Below are 14,757 nucleotides of genomic sequence, written 5' to 3'. Positions count from 1 at the left end.
TTTGTTGTTGTAGGTACAGTACACTTTTGTTTGTTATATAATTTACGAAACAACAATTTAGACATTAATTTATAAAGTTACTTACACAGTCCCACATATGTAAATAATGAGTATTAATAATGATTCAATGAATCTCACAATAATCAACTGTAAATTTGTAATAATTATCCAATGACACATGTGAGTCAATCTTGCACGTGACTTGAATTTATCTAAAAAATTTCCACTTTATTATTTTTTTTTGAATAACAATTTTTTACTTTTTTTTTTTTTTTGGTGGTCAAAGATATTTTATTTCATTGAGAATGAGAAACATACATAATTTATAGGAGATAGCCATGATGAATCATCCTCAATCTATACGTAAAGCCAAGAGACACCAAACAAAAAAAGCGAGCCATGATATTTTCCTCTCCACTCAGAAACAAAACCATATAATATACAATATATTATCAAAAAAACATTTCATATAGCCATATATGTGTTATTTCCGTATACAATAATATTAGTTTGACACTTTGACATTTGTTTAAAACAACAAAAAAAAAAAAAAAGTAGAGAAAAAAATAACATGAATCGGTCCGTTGGACTTTTTACCGGAGAGGGGAGGCAGGTGTGACTTGTGAGCTTGAAGAAGCTGAGGAGGTTAAGCACGCAATGCATATTAATTAATTAATAAATTTCCAGAAAGTTGAAGGATATTTTTTTTCCGGTACCCGAAGAAATTGATATTTGCAAAAAGGCTCACACGGAAACCGAAGCTTCTGATATTTGCACCCAATGGTCCCCAACAAAATGCCAAAGGGATAAAAAAGCTACACTAAAAAATAAAGAAAGTACGAAAATTCTATTTTTTCTTCAGCGAAGCAAACGCAGGTCTCCAAAGCTGGCAGCCAAGCCAAGACTCCATTTCTCATTTTCTTCCCCCTCCGATACAAACAAAAACCCTCCCAAATTTCTGAGAAAATCACTCAAATCCCAAATAGCTCACTCCGTCTTTTCACTCTGCTTCAATCTGGTACTCTCTCTCTCTCTCTATATGTATATATATATATGTACACACACACACGGACACATATGTATATGTAGATTGGAATCGAACAATTTATTGTTGGTGATGTGTAAAGTGATTGTTTTTGGGTTTAGGTGTTGAAATTTGAAAGTGGGTTGGTGGGTTTTTTTTGGATTCTTTGAGTGTAGGATCTTTCTTGAAGATTAATCCACATGTTTGAATTTTTGGATTTTAATCGGTTTATTATTGAGATGGGATAATTAATCAGTGATTGAACTGAAGCCATAGTTTACATATTGGGAATTCTTTTATTTTATACTGTAAAGAAAGAAGTGGAGAACTGATATCTGCTGTTTGGTTGCCGAGAAAATCTAGGAAAAAGAGTACGGAATTGAACTGACAGTAGAATTCTGCTGTTATTCATATTTTTATTCATCTTGTTCGAGTGATCAAATAGATAGTCAGTGTTTCTTTGCTTGCCCCGTGTGATGGGATTTTGATCTATGTGACTGTCAAAATTACTTTTGTTTTCTTGGTGTGTATGCGATGCCCAATCATGTTAATAGCTGCTGTTTGGTTGCCAAATGTGCAAAAGGATTAAGAAGTTAGTGTTTTGAAATTTATGGTTCTCATATGATAGAGTATACGCTTCAGCTTCATTGTTTAGCTGCGCGCCTGCGCCTGATATTACTATTTGTTCTTTTAAAAGCCCTTGATTGGAGGTTTATTGTTTTCACTGGTTGAAGTAACAAAGTCCTTAGATTCTTCTTTTCCCCTTACCTTACACCTCTGCTTTGTACTTTTTCTATGAAAAGCAAAAAGTTGTTTTGAGGATATGATGAATACAAATCTGATATGATATATTGCTTTTAGACAGGATGGAAATTGCTAAGTTATCCACATCTCGTGGTGCCACATAATTTATGTTGGTTGATTCAGATCAATAGCTCTTTAAGACAAGAGTAAAATTTGGTTAGCACATTTGAGGAGAGGAACATAAAGGTGGGATTGTTGCTCTGAAGTTCTATGCTTTTTTTATTCCCTATTGCGTTGGTGGAGGTAGATGGATGTTGCCTCATTGAAGCTTCACCTTGAAAGTCAAAGTTACACTTCCCCATTGTTAATGGAGCAATTAAGACCAGAAGATGTTAACAGCAGTGAGCACGTTATTGTAATAACTGGGAGTGGTGATGCCTCCTCATCTAGCTTGCCTCATGGTAGATCTTTAAATAGCTTAAATGCATCACAGCAAGAGGACAGACCTTCAAATATTCCAAGAGCACCCACATCTCAGCCTTCATTTTTCAGCTCTAATGGATCAAACTCCAGGAACCCTTCAAATGTGAGGAGAGGGGATACCCGTCGCCGCAGAAGTCCTTTGAATTCCGGATTATGGATATCCATCGAACTGGTTCTTACTGTGAGCCAAATTGTTGCATCTATTGTTGTTTTGTCTTTGTCAAGGCATGAGCATCCGCGCACTCCATTGTTTGCATGGATAATTGGTTATGCATCTGGATGCGTTGCTATTCTTCCTCTTCTTTATTGGCGCTATCACCATCGTAACCAGATTTCAGAACAAGACTCTGCTCAAGCCCGTCAGAGTTCTCAGATAGCAAGGCCATTTTCTCTTTCTCTGTCCAGGGCTTCAGAAGGAGAAGATCATCAAACTACCACTGCATCCCCTAGAAGCAGTCATAGTTCTGCAGTACTAAACAGAAGGTATGGGTTTGTTGTTGTTTTTGGGGCATTATGCTTAATGAAATATTACATATTATCTTGGTTGACACATATTTTTCCAATTTGGGATGCTTTTCCTAAGTTTCATGGTGACCAATGCTATTTAAAACTGTTTGTTCTTTTCGATTAAGATTGAAGCTCCATGTAGATTCAATATTATAGACACAGCATGTATCATGGCACTTAATACCTATTTAATACCTGCTAGATTATTTTTAGTGCTGTGGCTATATATTTTGGCAGTGAAGGAAAAACTGTTATTTGAAAGATTGATTAGTTTTGAAGTCTTGATGTGGAACAATGTGTCTACATTGGATGATTCTATCAGATTTATACGCACTGACAAACTCTCTGTCAGTTTAGATCATGCCCCTTATACACTCAATCCCTCTCCCAATCCAAAAGAAAGTCATTAAGCCCCAGAGAGATGAAGTAGGTGCCATCTTGGTAGTTCATTATAAAGGTCTGCTTGTGTCTTTTGTTGTCCATTGTGTGCATTTGCAGCCTTGTAACAGGTGGAGCTAATAGAAAATAACAGGTTAAAGGGAGAGATGGTTTTATTCAGTACATCAGTCTCTGGCAGTGGCAGGTGCCTAGATTGTTTTGTTCACACAATGTGGGTCCTGTTCTTATGTGACAGGGTCTTGGTATCTGGAATTTTCTTTTTCATTCTCTTTATTACAATCATATTAATGAAGCTCCAACATGGCTGTCTCTTTCATGCCTTTTTTATTTTTTTATTTTCCCCTAAAATAATATTGCTATTTATGTAAGCTAAATCCATTACATTATGAAATTTCCTATCTTTTTAAATTGTTTATTCTTGAGAAGCCTATGTGTCTATTAGTTAGAATGTGCTAGGTTTGCCTTATCTTTAGAAGGTCACTGGTGTTGCAAGTTTAATAGGGAGGCTAGTACTAGAAAAGGTTATCTGACACGAGGTCATTTTTACTTGGCAGAGTCAAGGTACTTGTGGAATACTTTAAGATGGCATTGGATTGTTTCTTTGCAGTTTGGTTTGTGGTTGGCAATGTTTGGATTTTTGGGGGGCACTCATCTGCCAATGTGGCTCCTAACCTATACAGGTATTTTGGTCAATCTGAATTTTTTGATGGAAACCATTCTCTTTCTGGATTTTTTTGAGTGGAGAGAGTTCATGTCAATTTTTCTCTTTGCAGGTTATGTATTGTATTTCTTACATTTAGTTGTATCGGATACGCCATGCCTTTCATTTTATGTGCAACAATCTGCTGCTGTCTTCCTTGTATAATATCAGTCCTTGGGTTTCGAGAAGATCTGACACAGGCACGGGGAGCCACACCTGAATCAATTAATGCTCTGCCTACATACAAGTTCAAGTTGAAGAAAAACAGAAATGGTGATAACTCAGGTGCCTGTGAAGGTGGTGTTGTGGCTGCAGGAACTGAGAAGGAGCGTGTGATCTCTGGAGAGGATGCGGTATGTATGATATAGCGAGTTAGCATACTACAACTTTTCATAATAGAGAGGATCTATGCTTGAATAGTGACCAATGAGTAATCAAATCAATGCATGATATGTTTGCTTGGTGAAATACTGTTTTTTTTTTTTTTTTTTTCACACTATTATTTATAATGTAACATGCATTTGAATCCTGCTTCCTCCCGTATTCACTTGAGTGTATTCACTTGAGTGTAGCGCTCCTGTATGCAGTCAGTCAAGTTTCTGATCAAATTGGAGAGTAGATGTTAAATGCTTGAAACTATTTACACTGAAACTTTCAAATGCATTACTCGATAATATTTGCTTCGATTTGCCATCTCATCTACTTTGTTGACAACTTAGGTTGAGGGTGCTTTGATTCTAGATTTCACCAGATCTGTTCCTCTCGTGTGGTTGATAAAAAACTTTAGTATTTCCTTTTAAACAATTGTATAACTGAGTGGTTTTTTCTTTCTCTTCTTTTTTTTTGGGCCTTCATCCTTTTATTGTACTTGGTATTTACTGATAGCGTCGTAAAACTGAACAGGTTTGTTGCATCTGCTTGGCAAAATATGCAAACAATGATGAGCTGAGAGAGTTGCCATGTTCTCATTTTCTCCACAAGGAGTGCGTGGATAAGTGGTTGAAGATCAATGCCTCTTGTCCTCTTTGCAAGAGTGACGTTGGTGAGAGCATTTTGGGCTCTCTCCCCATCTCCAATATTGGCAGTCAGCAACGAGGTGATAGCAGGGTGGGCAGTGCATTGGCCAACACCATGTTTTAGTTGGAAGACATCGACGTGTATGCACACGTGTGACCTGGAGTGTATCTATGCAAGAATGTGTTTTAAGATGGATAAATGATTGTCCAAGATCAACCACTCTTTTTACTTTTGTCTTGGGTGATGGAGAGCTCGGTAGAGAAACACAGGCAAATTTGCCTGGCAGTGCTATATGACAATGTGAAGCTCTAGTTTGTTGGCAATGCAAGTAAAAATGACTTTTGCATTACAATGACACATGAATGTAAAGATCAGAGGTTTTCCAGGAGTCGTAGTTAGATAATAATAGATGGATTCTTGTTTATATATACCTTCTCCCTCTTCTCCATTTATACAGTTGAGCTGGTATTAATAAAATTGACTTTACAAGTCGTACCAACTTTGATTTTATGTATCATAGAGGATGAAAGAACCTTCAATTTCAGTCATGCTACTAAGCTTGCTTTATCCACAACGGTATACCAGAATTATATATTACTGGAAATGTCATTCCAAATGTGAGGAATGTGATCAAATGGATGTTTACAGCTTAAGCTTGCACTCAGCTTGGCAGGTGGTGATCTCCATTTGTTTATTTTATCATTTGCGTGAGCATATTCTAGAGTGAGAATGATATGTTATTTCTTGGCAGATTTGTGGGTGTGTGCGTTTTTTTTTTTTTCTTTTTTTCGGCTTAGAAGAAATTTTCTTTGGGAATATTCATGAAATGGCCCTTATAAGGAAGACACAGCATTTTATCCCTATAACAAAAATCATTACTTGTATAACTCATTTTACATGTGAAATACGTCGAGATTATAGTTTATTTATTGGATCTTGGGGAGAGGGATTCAAAACTGTGACCTCTCCACTACTACACTAAGAACTAATTGGTGGTTGAAATTGGAAATGAATAATTAAAGTTAAATAAGTCAATAAGTCCTAAGAATTGGAAATATAATCTATCATAATCTCAACACATTTTTCTATCCACCATCGTTACTTGAAAACATTTAGATTTTTTAATGTAAGATGAATCTAATAAGCCAAAGTCATCAGAACTAACCAAATTGGTTTGGATCCACCAATCTAAATGAATTAGATTGAATCATGTTAAATTCAGCATTATAACCAACATTTTCTTGGTAAAGAACAAATATTTGAGGAATGCTATCGACCTTCTCCAATCTACTTTTACTATCGATCTTCTTCTTTATTATTTTTATTCTGCGATGTAAATTCATGATCGGAATCGTTCATTTTTAAAAATCTAACTATGAAGATCATTTATGCAAAAAATCAACTCAATTAGAAATTTTTTACTTGTGTAACTATGATCAAATAAACAGCAATTTTGATAATAATTCAATTAACCAATTGTTTATTTGATAATGATTACATGATCAAACGATTTCTGATTTAGTATATTTTTTATATAGATGATCTTCAAATAATTATCTAAAATATGAACGTTTCTGATCATAAAAATACATTGTGAAATAAAAATAATAAAAAAGAAAGTCGATAAAAAAGGTGGATAGCATTCCCCAAAATATTTTGTGAACTTAGTTATTTTATAATTTACGTGTTTACTTGTTTTTCCTTTATTAATTATAGAATTTATGTGTTTAGCTTAAAAATCCAAAATATAAAAAGTAGAAATTTCAGATCCAATGGTCATAAATCATTAAATCGTTACCATTCCTCGAGGACGTTATCCAAAGTGGGGCCAGCCAATGTCCAGAAGCCAGGTCACAGCTGCACACGTGTCAAATCATCGTCTTTCTACAGAACCGCTCTTCAGCTCCAACACGATACGATTCTACGAAGTCGAGCTCGTATAAAACACTACCATCAGATTAGGATTTTACTTTTTAGGGTTTTCCATTTTCCGCAGTACGAAGCTTCGAGACCCAAACCCTAATCCTCCACCACACTAGCCGACTCCATCTCTTCAGCTTAGCTCACAGAGGTTCTTCCGGCGAGTCTCCGATCAGCTACTCTTCACCGCCACTACGGCCTCCGTTACTGTAGCGGAACCATAGAATTGTGCTATTTTTGAGTAAGTATCGTTTGGATTGGTTTTGTTTTTATTGTTTGTCTAATTTGTGGAGATGGCGATTGGTGATTAGGGTTTTGTTATTGAATTTGGCAGCTGTCGTTTTGATTTGATTATAATGGTTTCGTGCTGATTTCGTTGTTATGCTTCTGAAATTGGGGTTTCTGGGATTTAGATTGATTGACGTTAGCTGAAAGAGTTTGTTTTTATATATGTGAAAGCGAATAAATGCTATTTATTTGGCATTTGGTATCGATTTGATTCGTCTTTTTTCCCATCCATGCTCCTTGAATTGATTTTGTTCGTTTTGGTGTTTATATAATGCTCTAGTATTTATGAAATCAGGGTTCTGATACTCAATCGATAAAATTTGACGATTTTGGTTTGTCTAAGACTCGTTTTTGTTTCTGTAATTATGGTTTTTGAAGGAAAATCAATGCTCCTTGTGTAAGTTTTTCTTAGGTTTTTTTGACAAAAAATGGATGATGTATGTGTATATAAAAAAATATTTCACTGAGTAAAAAGTTGATGTTTTGTGTCTTCAAGAGATTCTTTCTTTTCAAATTTTCCCGATGAATTTATGTTGTGAATGACTATGTTCATCAACTTGTTCATTCTGAAGATGATCTTTTTCTGGCAATGTTCTATTTTTAACTCTAGAAATATGATAAAAGAGATTACCTTAAGCTGGTGGACTTACTGGTTGGGCAATATCTGACAAGCTCTGGCCCTCAATCATGTCCTTTATTTAGCAGAAATGAAGGATTACGAGCAGAGGCTAGAGTACTTCAATCAGCACCACTTGAATGCACAGTTGTTTCAGACTGCAAGGTGATAAATCAAAGTCAACTGGAGTACTAAATCACCCTTATTCTAAGGAAATAAACCAGTACAGGGTTGCGCTAGCACTTCCGGCATTGTTCCTTGCAACTGGCTTGCAAATACTTGTCTCTCCTTCCGCAGATTTGTCATGGTTTTTGTTTTTCTGGTTGTAAAGGGGCTTCCACCCTGTTCGTTGTTGCCTGGGTTTATGCCCCTTTTAACTTAATGGAGAAAGAGAGAACTTTGCAACTAGTATTCCCAGCTTAAGAAATTGAATGTTTTACCTGAATTCTGTATTTTAATGCAAACAAGCATAACTTTCTACTGAGCTACCCAGAGTCCCCAGCAAGTGCGAGATTACTCCGTGTTCAAAGACAAATGCAATAGCTTTATCCTTCATTACAATTGAGAAATTAAGTAAATTCATAGATAAGAAATGTTTTGATATATTTTACATGATTCGAGGAAATCTGAAATTCAGTTTAAAATGCAGGAAAGTTTTCTCATAAAAATATATATTTTTCACAGTAGGGTTTATTATGCACATATGATGAAGTTTCTTTTAAGAGATAAATTCATCTACCAACATCATTTGGTTTAGGTACTGGTCAATTTAAGCATGTCTAGTTAATTGTGAACTGAGGAGTTAAAAATAAAGTATCTAAAAGATTAAAACAGATTGGCATATATGATATAGAAGACTTAATTATTTAATTTAATTCTTCTGCTAGATCTGCTACCTTATCTTTGTCTTTGTGCATTTGAGGGGTGTCTTATGACAGGGTAATTCGAGTTCAGTGAGCCTTTTTCTCTTGTGTAGACCTGAGACTAAACCATCTAGCCTTTATATATTGATGCCTTGAACATCATCTGTTGTAGTTTACTCTGTTAGATTATGCCTAACCAGGATTTAGAAAAATAAACAGATAAAATAATGCCTTGGTACTCTAAATGGTTGCTATGCATTATGCATTTATTTTAGTATTTTTCTTGAAAAGTTTTATATTTTGCATCCACCAAGGCAAAAAAGGTCCTAATGTTAGGAGACATGGTCATTTTCTCTGTACCATCTGTGTTCTCTTTGGTTAATCTACCTTTGGCATTTTTAGGTTTACAGTGCTGTGAATTTTAGTTGTTAAGAGGAAGAGCATGCTCTAATAAGTTTTCTTTCTTTTCTATTGCAGTTCATATTCTTCTGTTTTGAGTGACGCTGAGTGAACTGTGCAAGTCAGGAAACAATGTGCAAATGTTTCTAATCTAGCATGTCAAGCAATCTTTTGTCACAACATCTGCCAATATCAAGCATGGAAATGGGTCAGCTGGAACCCATTTTGAAGCATGGGGACTCATCAATACCAGAAATCCAAATGGGAGGGATGGGTTCTGTATCTACTGGTCCTGAAGCACGGCAGCTTTCGATATCGAACAAGCAAATGGAACTGATGCTAGAACCTATGCCTGATAATCCTGGGTCACAGGGTTTATCAATGACATACATGCACATGGGACAGATTGCCAATGCTAATGGTAATCTTGGTTCACAGAAACTTTTAACACCCAGCAATCAACTGGGGGAGATGGGATCCTTGCCTAGGAATGTGGGATCACATCAACTTTTGGCACCAATTAAGCGAAAGGCACCAATGGAACCTTTATCTCATAACCCTGTGATACATCCGTTGTCAATCCCAAACAAGCGGGTGGCACAAATGGAACACAGACCATGGTTGCAGCAAACGCCTGCAGCAAACAGAAGAACTGTACAAGTGGATTCGGTGCCCAATGCTCCAGGATCACAGCACTTGCTGGCCCCAAATAAGAAAATGGTAAAAATGGAATCCTTTTCTGGTAGATCTGGGTCTCAGCAGCGGTCTTCAAGTCAAAAGAACCAAACTCCGCAGACACAACCATCTCCCAAGGTTCAAAGTGAATCATTTGAATCTGTGAGGTCAAAGATGAGGGAATCTTTAGCTTCTGCATTGGCATTGGTTAATCAGCAGCAAGATAAATCTTCAGAGTCAGGAAAGAAGTCTCAGGGTGAGGCTGAAAAAATTCAGGGTAGAACACAAGAGCATCCTCAATCTTCTCTTGATCTTGTTAACCCTGAATCTAAAGAGCCTAAGGAGAATTTGCCTTCCAGTGAAACATGTTCCACTGAAAGAAGCAATGATGGAGAAAGTGTGGGCCAAAGGATTTTAGCTGATGCAAATACTGGTGATTCTACAATGACCTCAATATGCGATGGGAAGGATTTCCAATCAAGTAATGTTTTACCTTATGGAGATGTTCCATTTGGTGACAACTTGTTTATCAAAGATGAACTTTTGCAGGGAAATGGGCTCTCCTGGGTTTTGGATCCTGATATAGAAATGACAGAGAGAAAGGAAATTCAGCCTGCCGAAAATCAAAAGTTGGATCATAAGGATTCTGAGGAACACACAGTTCAATCTCCAGAACAGTTGGCCTTTCAAATCGAAGCTGAACTCTTCAAATTGTTTGGAGGTGTGAATAAGAAGTATAAAGAAAAGGGAAGGTCCCTTTTGTTCAATCTAAAAGATCGTAATAATCCAGAACTAAGGGAGAGAGTTATGTCTGGAGGAATACCTCCAGAACGGTTATGTTCTATGACTGCCGAGGAACTTGCTTCAAAAGAGCTTTCTGAGTGGCGGATGGCGAAGGCAGAAGAACTTGCCCAAATGGTAGTTTTACCTGATTCAGATGGTGATTTCAGGCGTTTGGTGAAAAAAACACATAAGGGTGAGTTTCAAGTTGAAGTTGAGCAATATGATAATACTTCAGCGGATGTCCCAGTTGATGCAATTTCACATAGTCAGGGTGAACCAAGAAGCAAGGAGACAGAAGCCTTCGCCCCTTTGAAACCTGATAAGCCCAAGGATGAAGTGAATCCTCCAGGTGAGAGGAGTGATATAGAAGAGAAGACGACTTTCACTTTTCCTTCAACTGATGGGAGTGATTTATTGCATGGGCTTATGGTGGATGATGGATTAAAGGATCTTCCTCCAATTGTCTCTCTTGATGAGTTCATGGAGTCCTTGGATACGGAGCCGCCATTTGAGATTCTACCTGAGAAGGTGACACCCATCTTAGACAAGGATGACTCAGAGACTGACTCAGAATTGAAGTCATCAGTTCGAAGTCCCAAAAATTCTGTTTATGCTTCTCCTCAAAAACGTGATGAAGTCGATGCAACAGATTCAAAGTCAGATGCTGATTTGAAAACCAGTGATAGTCATGCTAAGAATAACACCAGCCTTAGTCATGCTGTGATCAAAACCAGTGAAAATGCTGATTTGAAATCATGTGACGTTCGTGCTGATACAAAGTCCAGTAACAGTCCTGAAAAATCAGAATCTACACTTGTTGGAACACCCAAGGGTGAACATGTATGGGGAGGTTCCCTACAGCTTAATATCTCGACCATGACCTCTGTTATTGGCATCTATAAAAGGTTTGTCTTTAATATTGAACATTAGGTTTTTTGCAAATGGTTGTTCTGCTTTTCCAGCTTTACATGTATGTTCAAAGCAGTTTCTTTTTTCGGATAGTTTACTGCATTGGTCATTGCTTTTGCATTCATATTTATTATATGTTGTGGTATTGGTCATCTCTGTATGTGTGTAACTTTCTCATTCAGATCATGAATGATGATCAGCCTTCACTGGGAAAGCTCTTTGAAGTTGAATTTTGCTATGGACTCCAGTAGAACTCTACCAAAATATAATACAGTTGGACCAGATACTATGCACTTTGCAGTCTGTAGTGCCAGCCCTAGCTGGTTTATTGTAGATACTCTTTTTTTTTTTTTTAATCTGCTCTACCTTCTAGCTTATCTTTGAGTGATTATTGTGTGCTATTTGCTAGTAATATGTTTTAATTGACGCAACAGATATCTCAAAACCAGCATATAAATTGATATTAATATTGAATATGGCTAAATTTAAAAGATTGACTTACAATTATTTTTGCTTGATATTTGATTGGGAATTTGAGAGACTGAATGCTTTTGGACTGTACCACATGCATCTACGCACATATTTTTACATGTGAAGTATTCAAGTATACTGCAATGTGTATTAAACTTTATGTTGTCATTCTTGATTCATGCTAATCCAACTTTTTTGTTGCAGTGGTGAAAAAACCTCTGCAAAAGAGTGGCCTGGCTTTCTTGAGATCAAGGGCAGGGTCAGACTTGATGCGTTTGAGAAGTTCCTGCAAGAGCTTCCACAATCCCGAAGTCGTGCTGTTATGGTATCTCAAAGTTTCTTTTTATTGTTTAACAGTACCTGTATGGCTGTATCCTGTTATAATCATAAAGTCATGAAAAAGGAGAAAAAAAAAAAATAGAGCGTTCTATGTCTTTTTTGGTGTTCTATTATTTCTTCTATCGATGCAGTGTGGATTTCGAACATGAATCAGCTCTTAGACCGTGCAAAATATAAAAGTAAAGAACAAACAAAACTACCATTTTTTGACTTGAATAATTTGAGTTCCAACATATTAGTGTCTGCATATGTCTGAACTGTTAATTGAACAAATTCTTAGATTGAATAAAGACATGTTAAAGTGGGCTATGCTTGAGTTGTTCTGAATAGATTCGGCAGGATTGTATTAGATTATTTGAATTAGGATTTACAGCCTTTATTTTGGATGAGCAAATGAATCTTATATACTAGACGTTTAATGATTAGAATTTTGATGTGTTGGTGGAAACTTGAATGGAAATATCAATTTCATAGTTCAATTTAAACACCAACATTTGTGGGAAGTGGCTTCTAATAGGTAGCAGATGTAAAGATTGTATTAAAGCATATATTAAAAGGAGAGGAAAGGTGTACGTTCTATGAATTGAACTTTCTTATGGTGATATGTATTTCCAATGCCTCACTGTAATGGGAAGAGCCATAATTTGAACTTCATAGGGAATTACTGGCTCACAATGATGCAAGGGATCCATTTGAATGAAATGATTTAAAAGAAAAGATTTGGATTTGAGAATAACGCCAAAATATTTAAAGAAACTAGATAACATTAGATAGAATATAATGTAAATAACTGGGTACAATGTATTTACAATCGATTTGTAATACTTATGTACAAGGAATCATTGATGTCTATGTGTAATCTTCTTTTTCTTCTGGATTTGATAGCGATTGAACTATATAATGTCAACTATAACCAACTAAATCTTTTTCTTCATTTTGTTTTTCTACAGGTTGTGCATTTTGTTCCTAAGGTGGGGTCATCAGAGACTGAATGTGCAAGCCTTCGCGAGGTAAACCTTACACCCATGCTGATACCATATCCCATACCCCATTTGTGGCTACCTTGTCATATTAAAGTTTGTTCCCCTGCAGGTTGGAGATTCATACATTTCAGATGAGAGAGTGGGTTTTGCTGAGCCTTGTTCTGGAGTGGAACTTTATATTTGCCCTCCCCATAATAAAACCGTTGAGATGCTCAGCAAGATCATTCACAAGCAACACATTGAGGCACTTAACACTATTGATAATGGCCTTGTTGGTGTTATTGTTTGGAGAAAATTAACTTCACCAAACTCTTCATCGCACCACAAACACATCTCAAAAAAGCAGCAATATACATCTTCTAGGAAACAGCATGATACAAATTTGAATACCAATTTCACATCCAAACCATCCCAGCCTCGGGGCGGCTTACCTCCCCCCAAAACTGCACTTGCACATGATGATGATGACGATGTCCCTCCCGGGTTTGGCCCTCCGGCTTCCCGGGATGAGGATGACCTCCCTGAATTCAATTTTAGTGGTGGATCAAATCCATCTGTGCCACAGTTTTCTGCCCAAAGGCCCTCAAGGGGGCCTGGGGCTGCCCCATCATACCCCAAATCTCAGACTCCCTCTCGTCCTGTAGAGCAAATGAGAGAGTTGATATTCAAATATGGACAAAACAACAATAGCAGTGCCTTTCAAGGTGGGGTTGCATGGAATGATGACGACGATGACATCCCAGAGTGGCAGCCCAATGTACCCCAACAACCCCAACCCCAGTACCAGCGTCCACAGCTACATGCAGTGAATAACTTTCAGCAATCAATGCTGAGACCCCATTTGGTAAATCAACCACATGTGGGTTCTGCTCTTCAACAGCAGCAGCGAGTGCAATCTCTGCAACCCCAAGTGAATGTGGCACCAGCCCTACAAAACCCTAATCTCTCTTGGCAGCAGCAAGGTTCTTATTGGGGTCCACCCCCACAGGGCGGTGGCATGTGGGCAACTAATATAGGTTGTCAGCCCGAAGCAGGGCAGTTTTATGGGGAATCAGATAGAGGAACAGCTGCTCAGTCAGGCATTAACTGGCGACAAAATGCTCCTAAAAGTAGAGGCTTTTGATTTTTTTTTTTCTTTTTTTTTTCCCCATGTAAAGTTAAATGTTTCTTTTGTATTTTTGAAGATTTGTAGTTCTGTAAGCATAAGTGTTCTACAGGGTTGTAGTTTTTCAACATAAACGTGAGCTCTTATGCTAGTCTTGCAAAACCAAGCAAGGAGAAAGTAGGCCGTAGCTGCAGACCCTCTTTTTAGCTTAGGTCGATTTTACCTCTCTTTTCAAATGGAATACTCTTTTATGTTTAGGATGAAACATATTTATCTTGGAACTAAAATAAGAATGTGGATTTTTTATGAGACCAAAAAGCTTATATTTATGGAACTTAATTTTGTCGTGCTGCCGTTTGCATATTGGCCTCTTCTTGTCGAAGTTACTTCATATTGACTTTAGTTGGTTAGAGCCTTAAAGTTCATAATATTATTGAGTCATGGCCAAGTATTCTTTTAGTTCTTGGAGTACATATATGCAAAGCTTGTTTCTCATTTTTCCTCTTTTGCCAGTTTCGGAAAGGATCTGATT

The 14,757-nt window shown here is 37.0% G+C and overlaps 2 protein-coding genes across 4 annotated transcripts; both read left to right on the top strand.

The window, feature by feature from the left end:
- Positions 1–842: 842 nt before the first annotated feature.
- On the top strand, positions 843–5,384 carry LOC147279045 (C3H4 type zinc finger protein). The gene is made up of 5 exons (XM_086252569.1): positions 843–1,018; positions 1,886–2,734; positions 3,712–3,837; positions 3,931–4,210; positions 4,761–5,384. The coding sequence occupies exons 2-5, from the start codon at positions 2,076–2,078 to the stop codon at positions 4,995–4,997; spliced, it is 1,302 nt and encodes a 433-aa protein (XP_086108695.1). The 5' UTR covers positions 843–1,018; positions 1,886–2,075; the 3' UTR covers positions 4,998–5,384.
- Positions 5,385–6,768: 1,384 nt separating this feature from the next.
- On the top strand, positions 6,769–14,532 carry LOC147279044 (uncharacterized). Of its 3 annotated transcripts, none has more exons than XM_086252556.1 (6): positions 6,769–7,035; positions 7,788–7,863; positions 9,039–11,323; positions 12,003–12,123; positions 13,088–13,147; positions 13,230–14,532. In XM_086252556.1, the coding sequence occupies exons 3-6, from the start codon at positions 9,117–9,119 to the stop codon at positions 14,241–14,243; spliced, it is 3,402 nt and encodes a 1,133-aa protein (XP_086108682.1). In that variant the 5' UTR covers positions 6,769–7,035; positions 7,788–7,863; positions 9,039–9,116; the 3' UTR covers positions 14,244–14,532. The 3 variants fall into 3 exon arrangements, with proteins under 3 accessions (XP_086108682.1, XP_086108681.1, XP_086108683.1); XM_086252555.1 differs by having other exon boundaries at positions 7,785–7,863; XM_086252557.1 differs by lacking the exon at positions 7,788–7,863.
- The last annotated feature ends 225 nt before the right edge of the window (positions 14,533–14,757 follow it).

Source organism: Dryas octopetala, chromosome 7 (assembly GCF_963921425.1).
Source record: "Dryas octopetala chromosome 7, drDryOcto1.1, whole genome shotgun sequence".
Classification (NCBI taxonomy): domain Eukaryota; kingdom Viridiplantae; phylum Streptophyta; class Magnoliopsida; order Rosales; family Rosaceae; genus Dryas; species Dryas octopetala.
The sequence above is the reverse complement of the archived record's forward strand: the minus strand, read 5'-3'. Positions and strand labels throughout refer to the sequence as shown.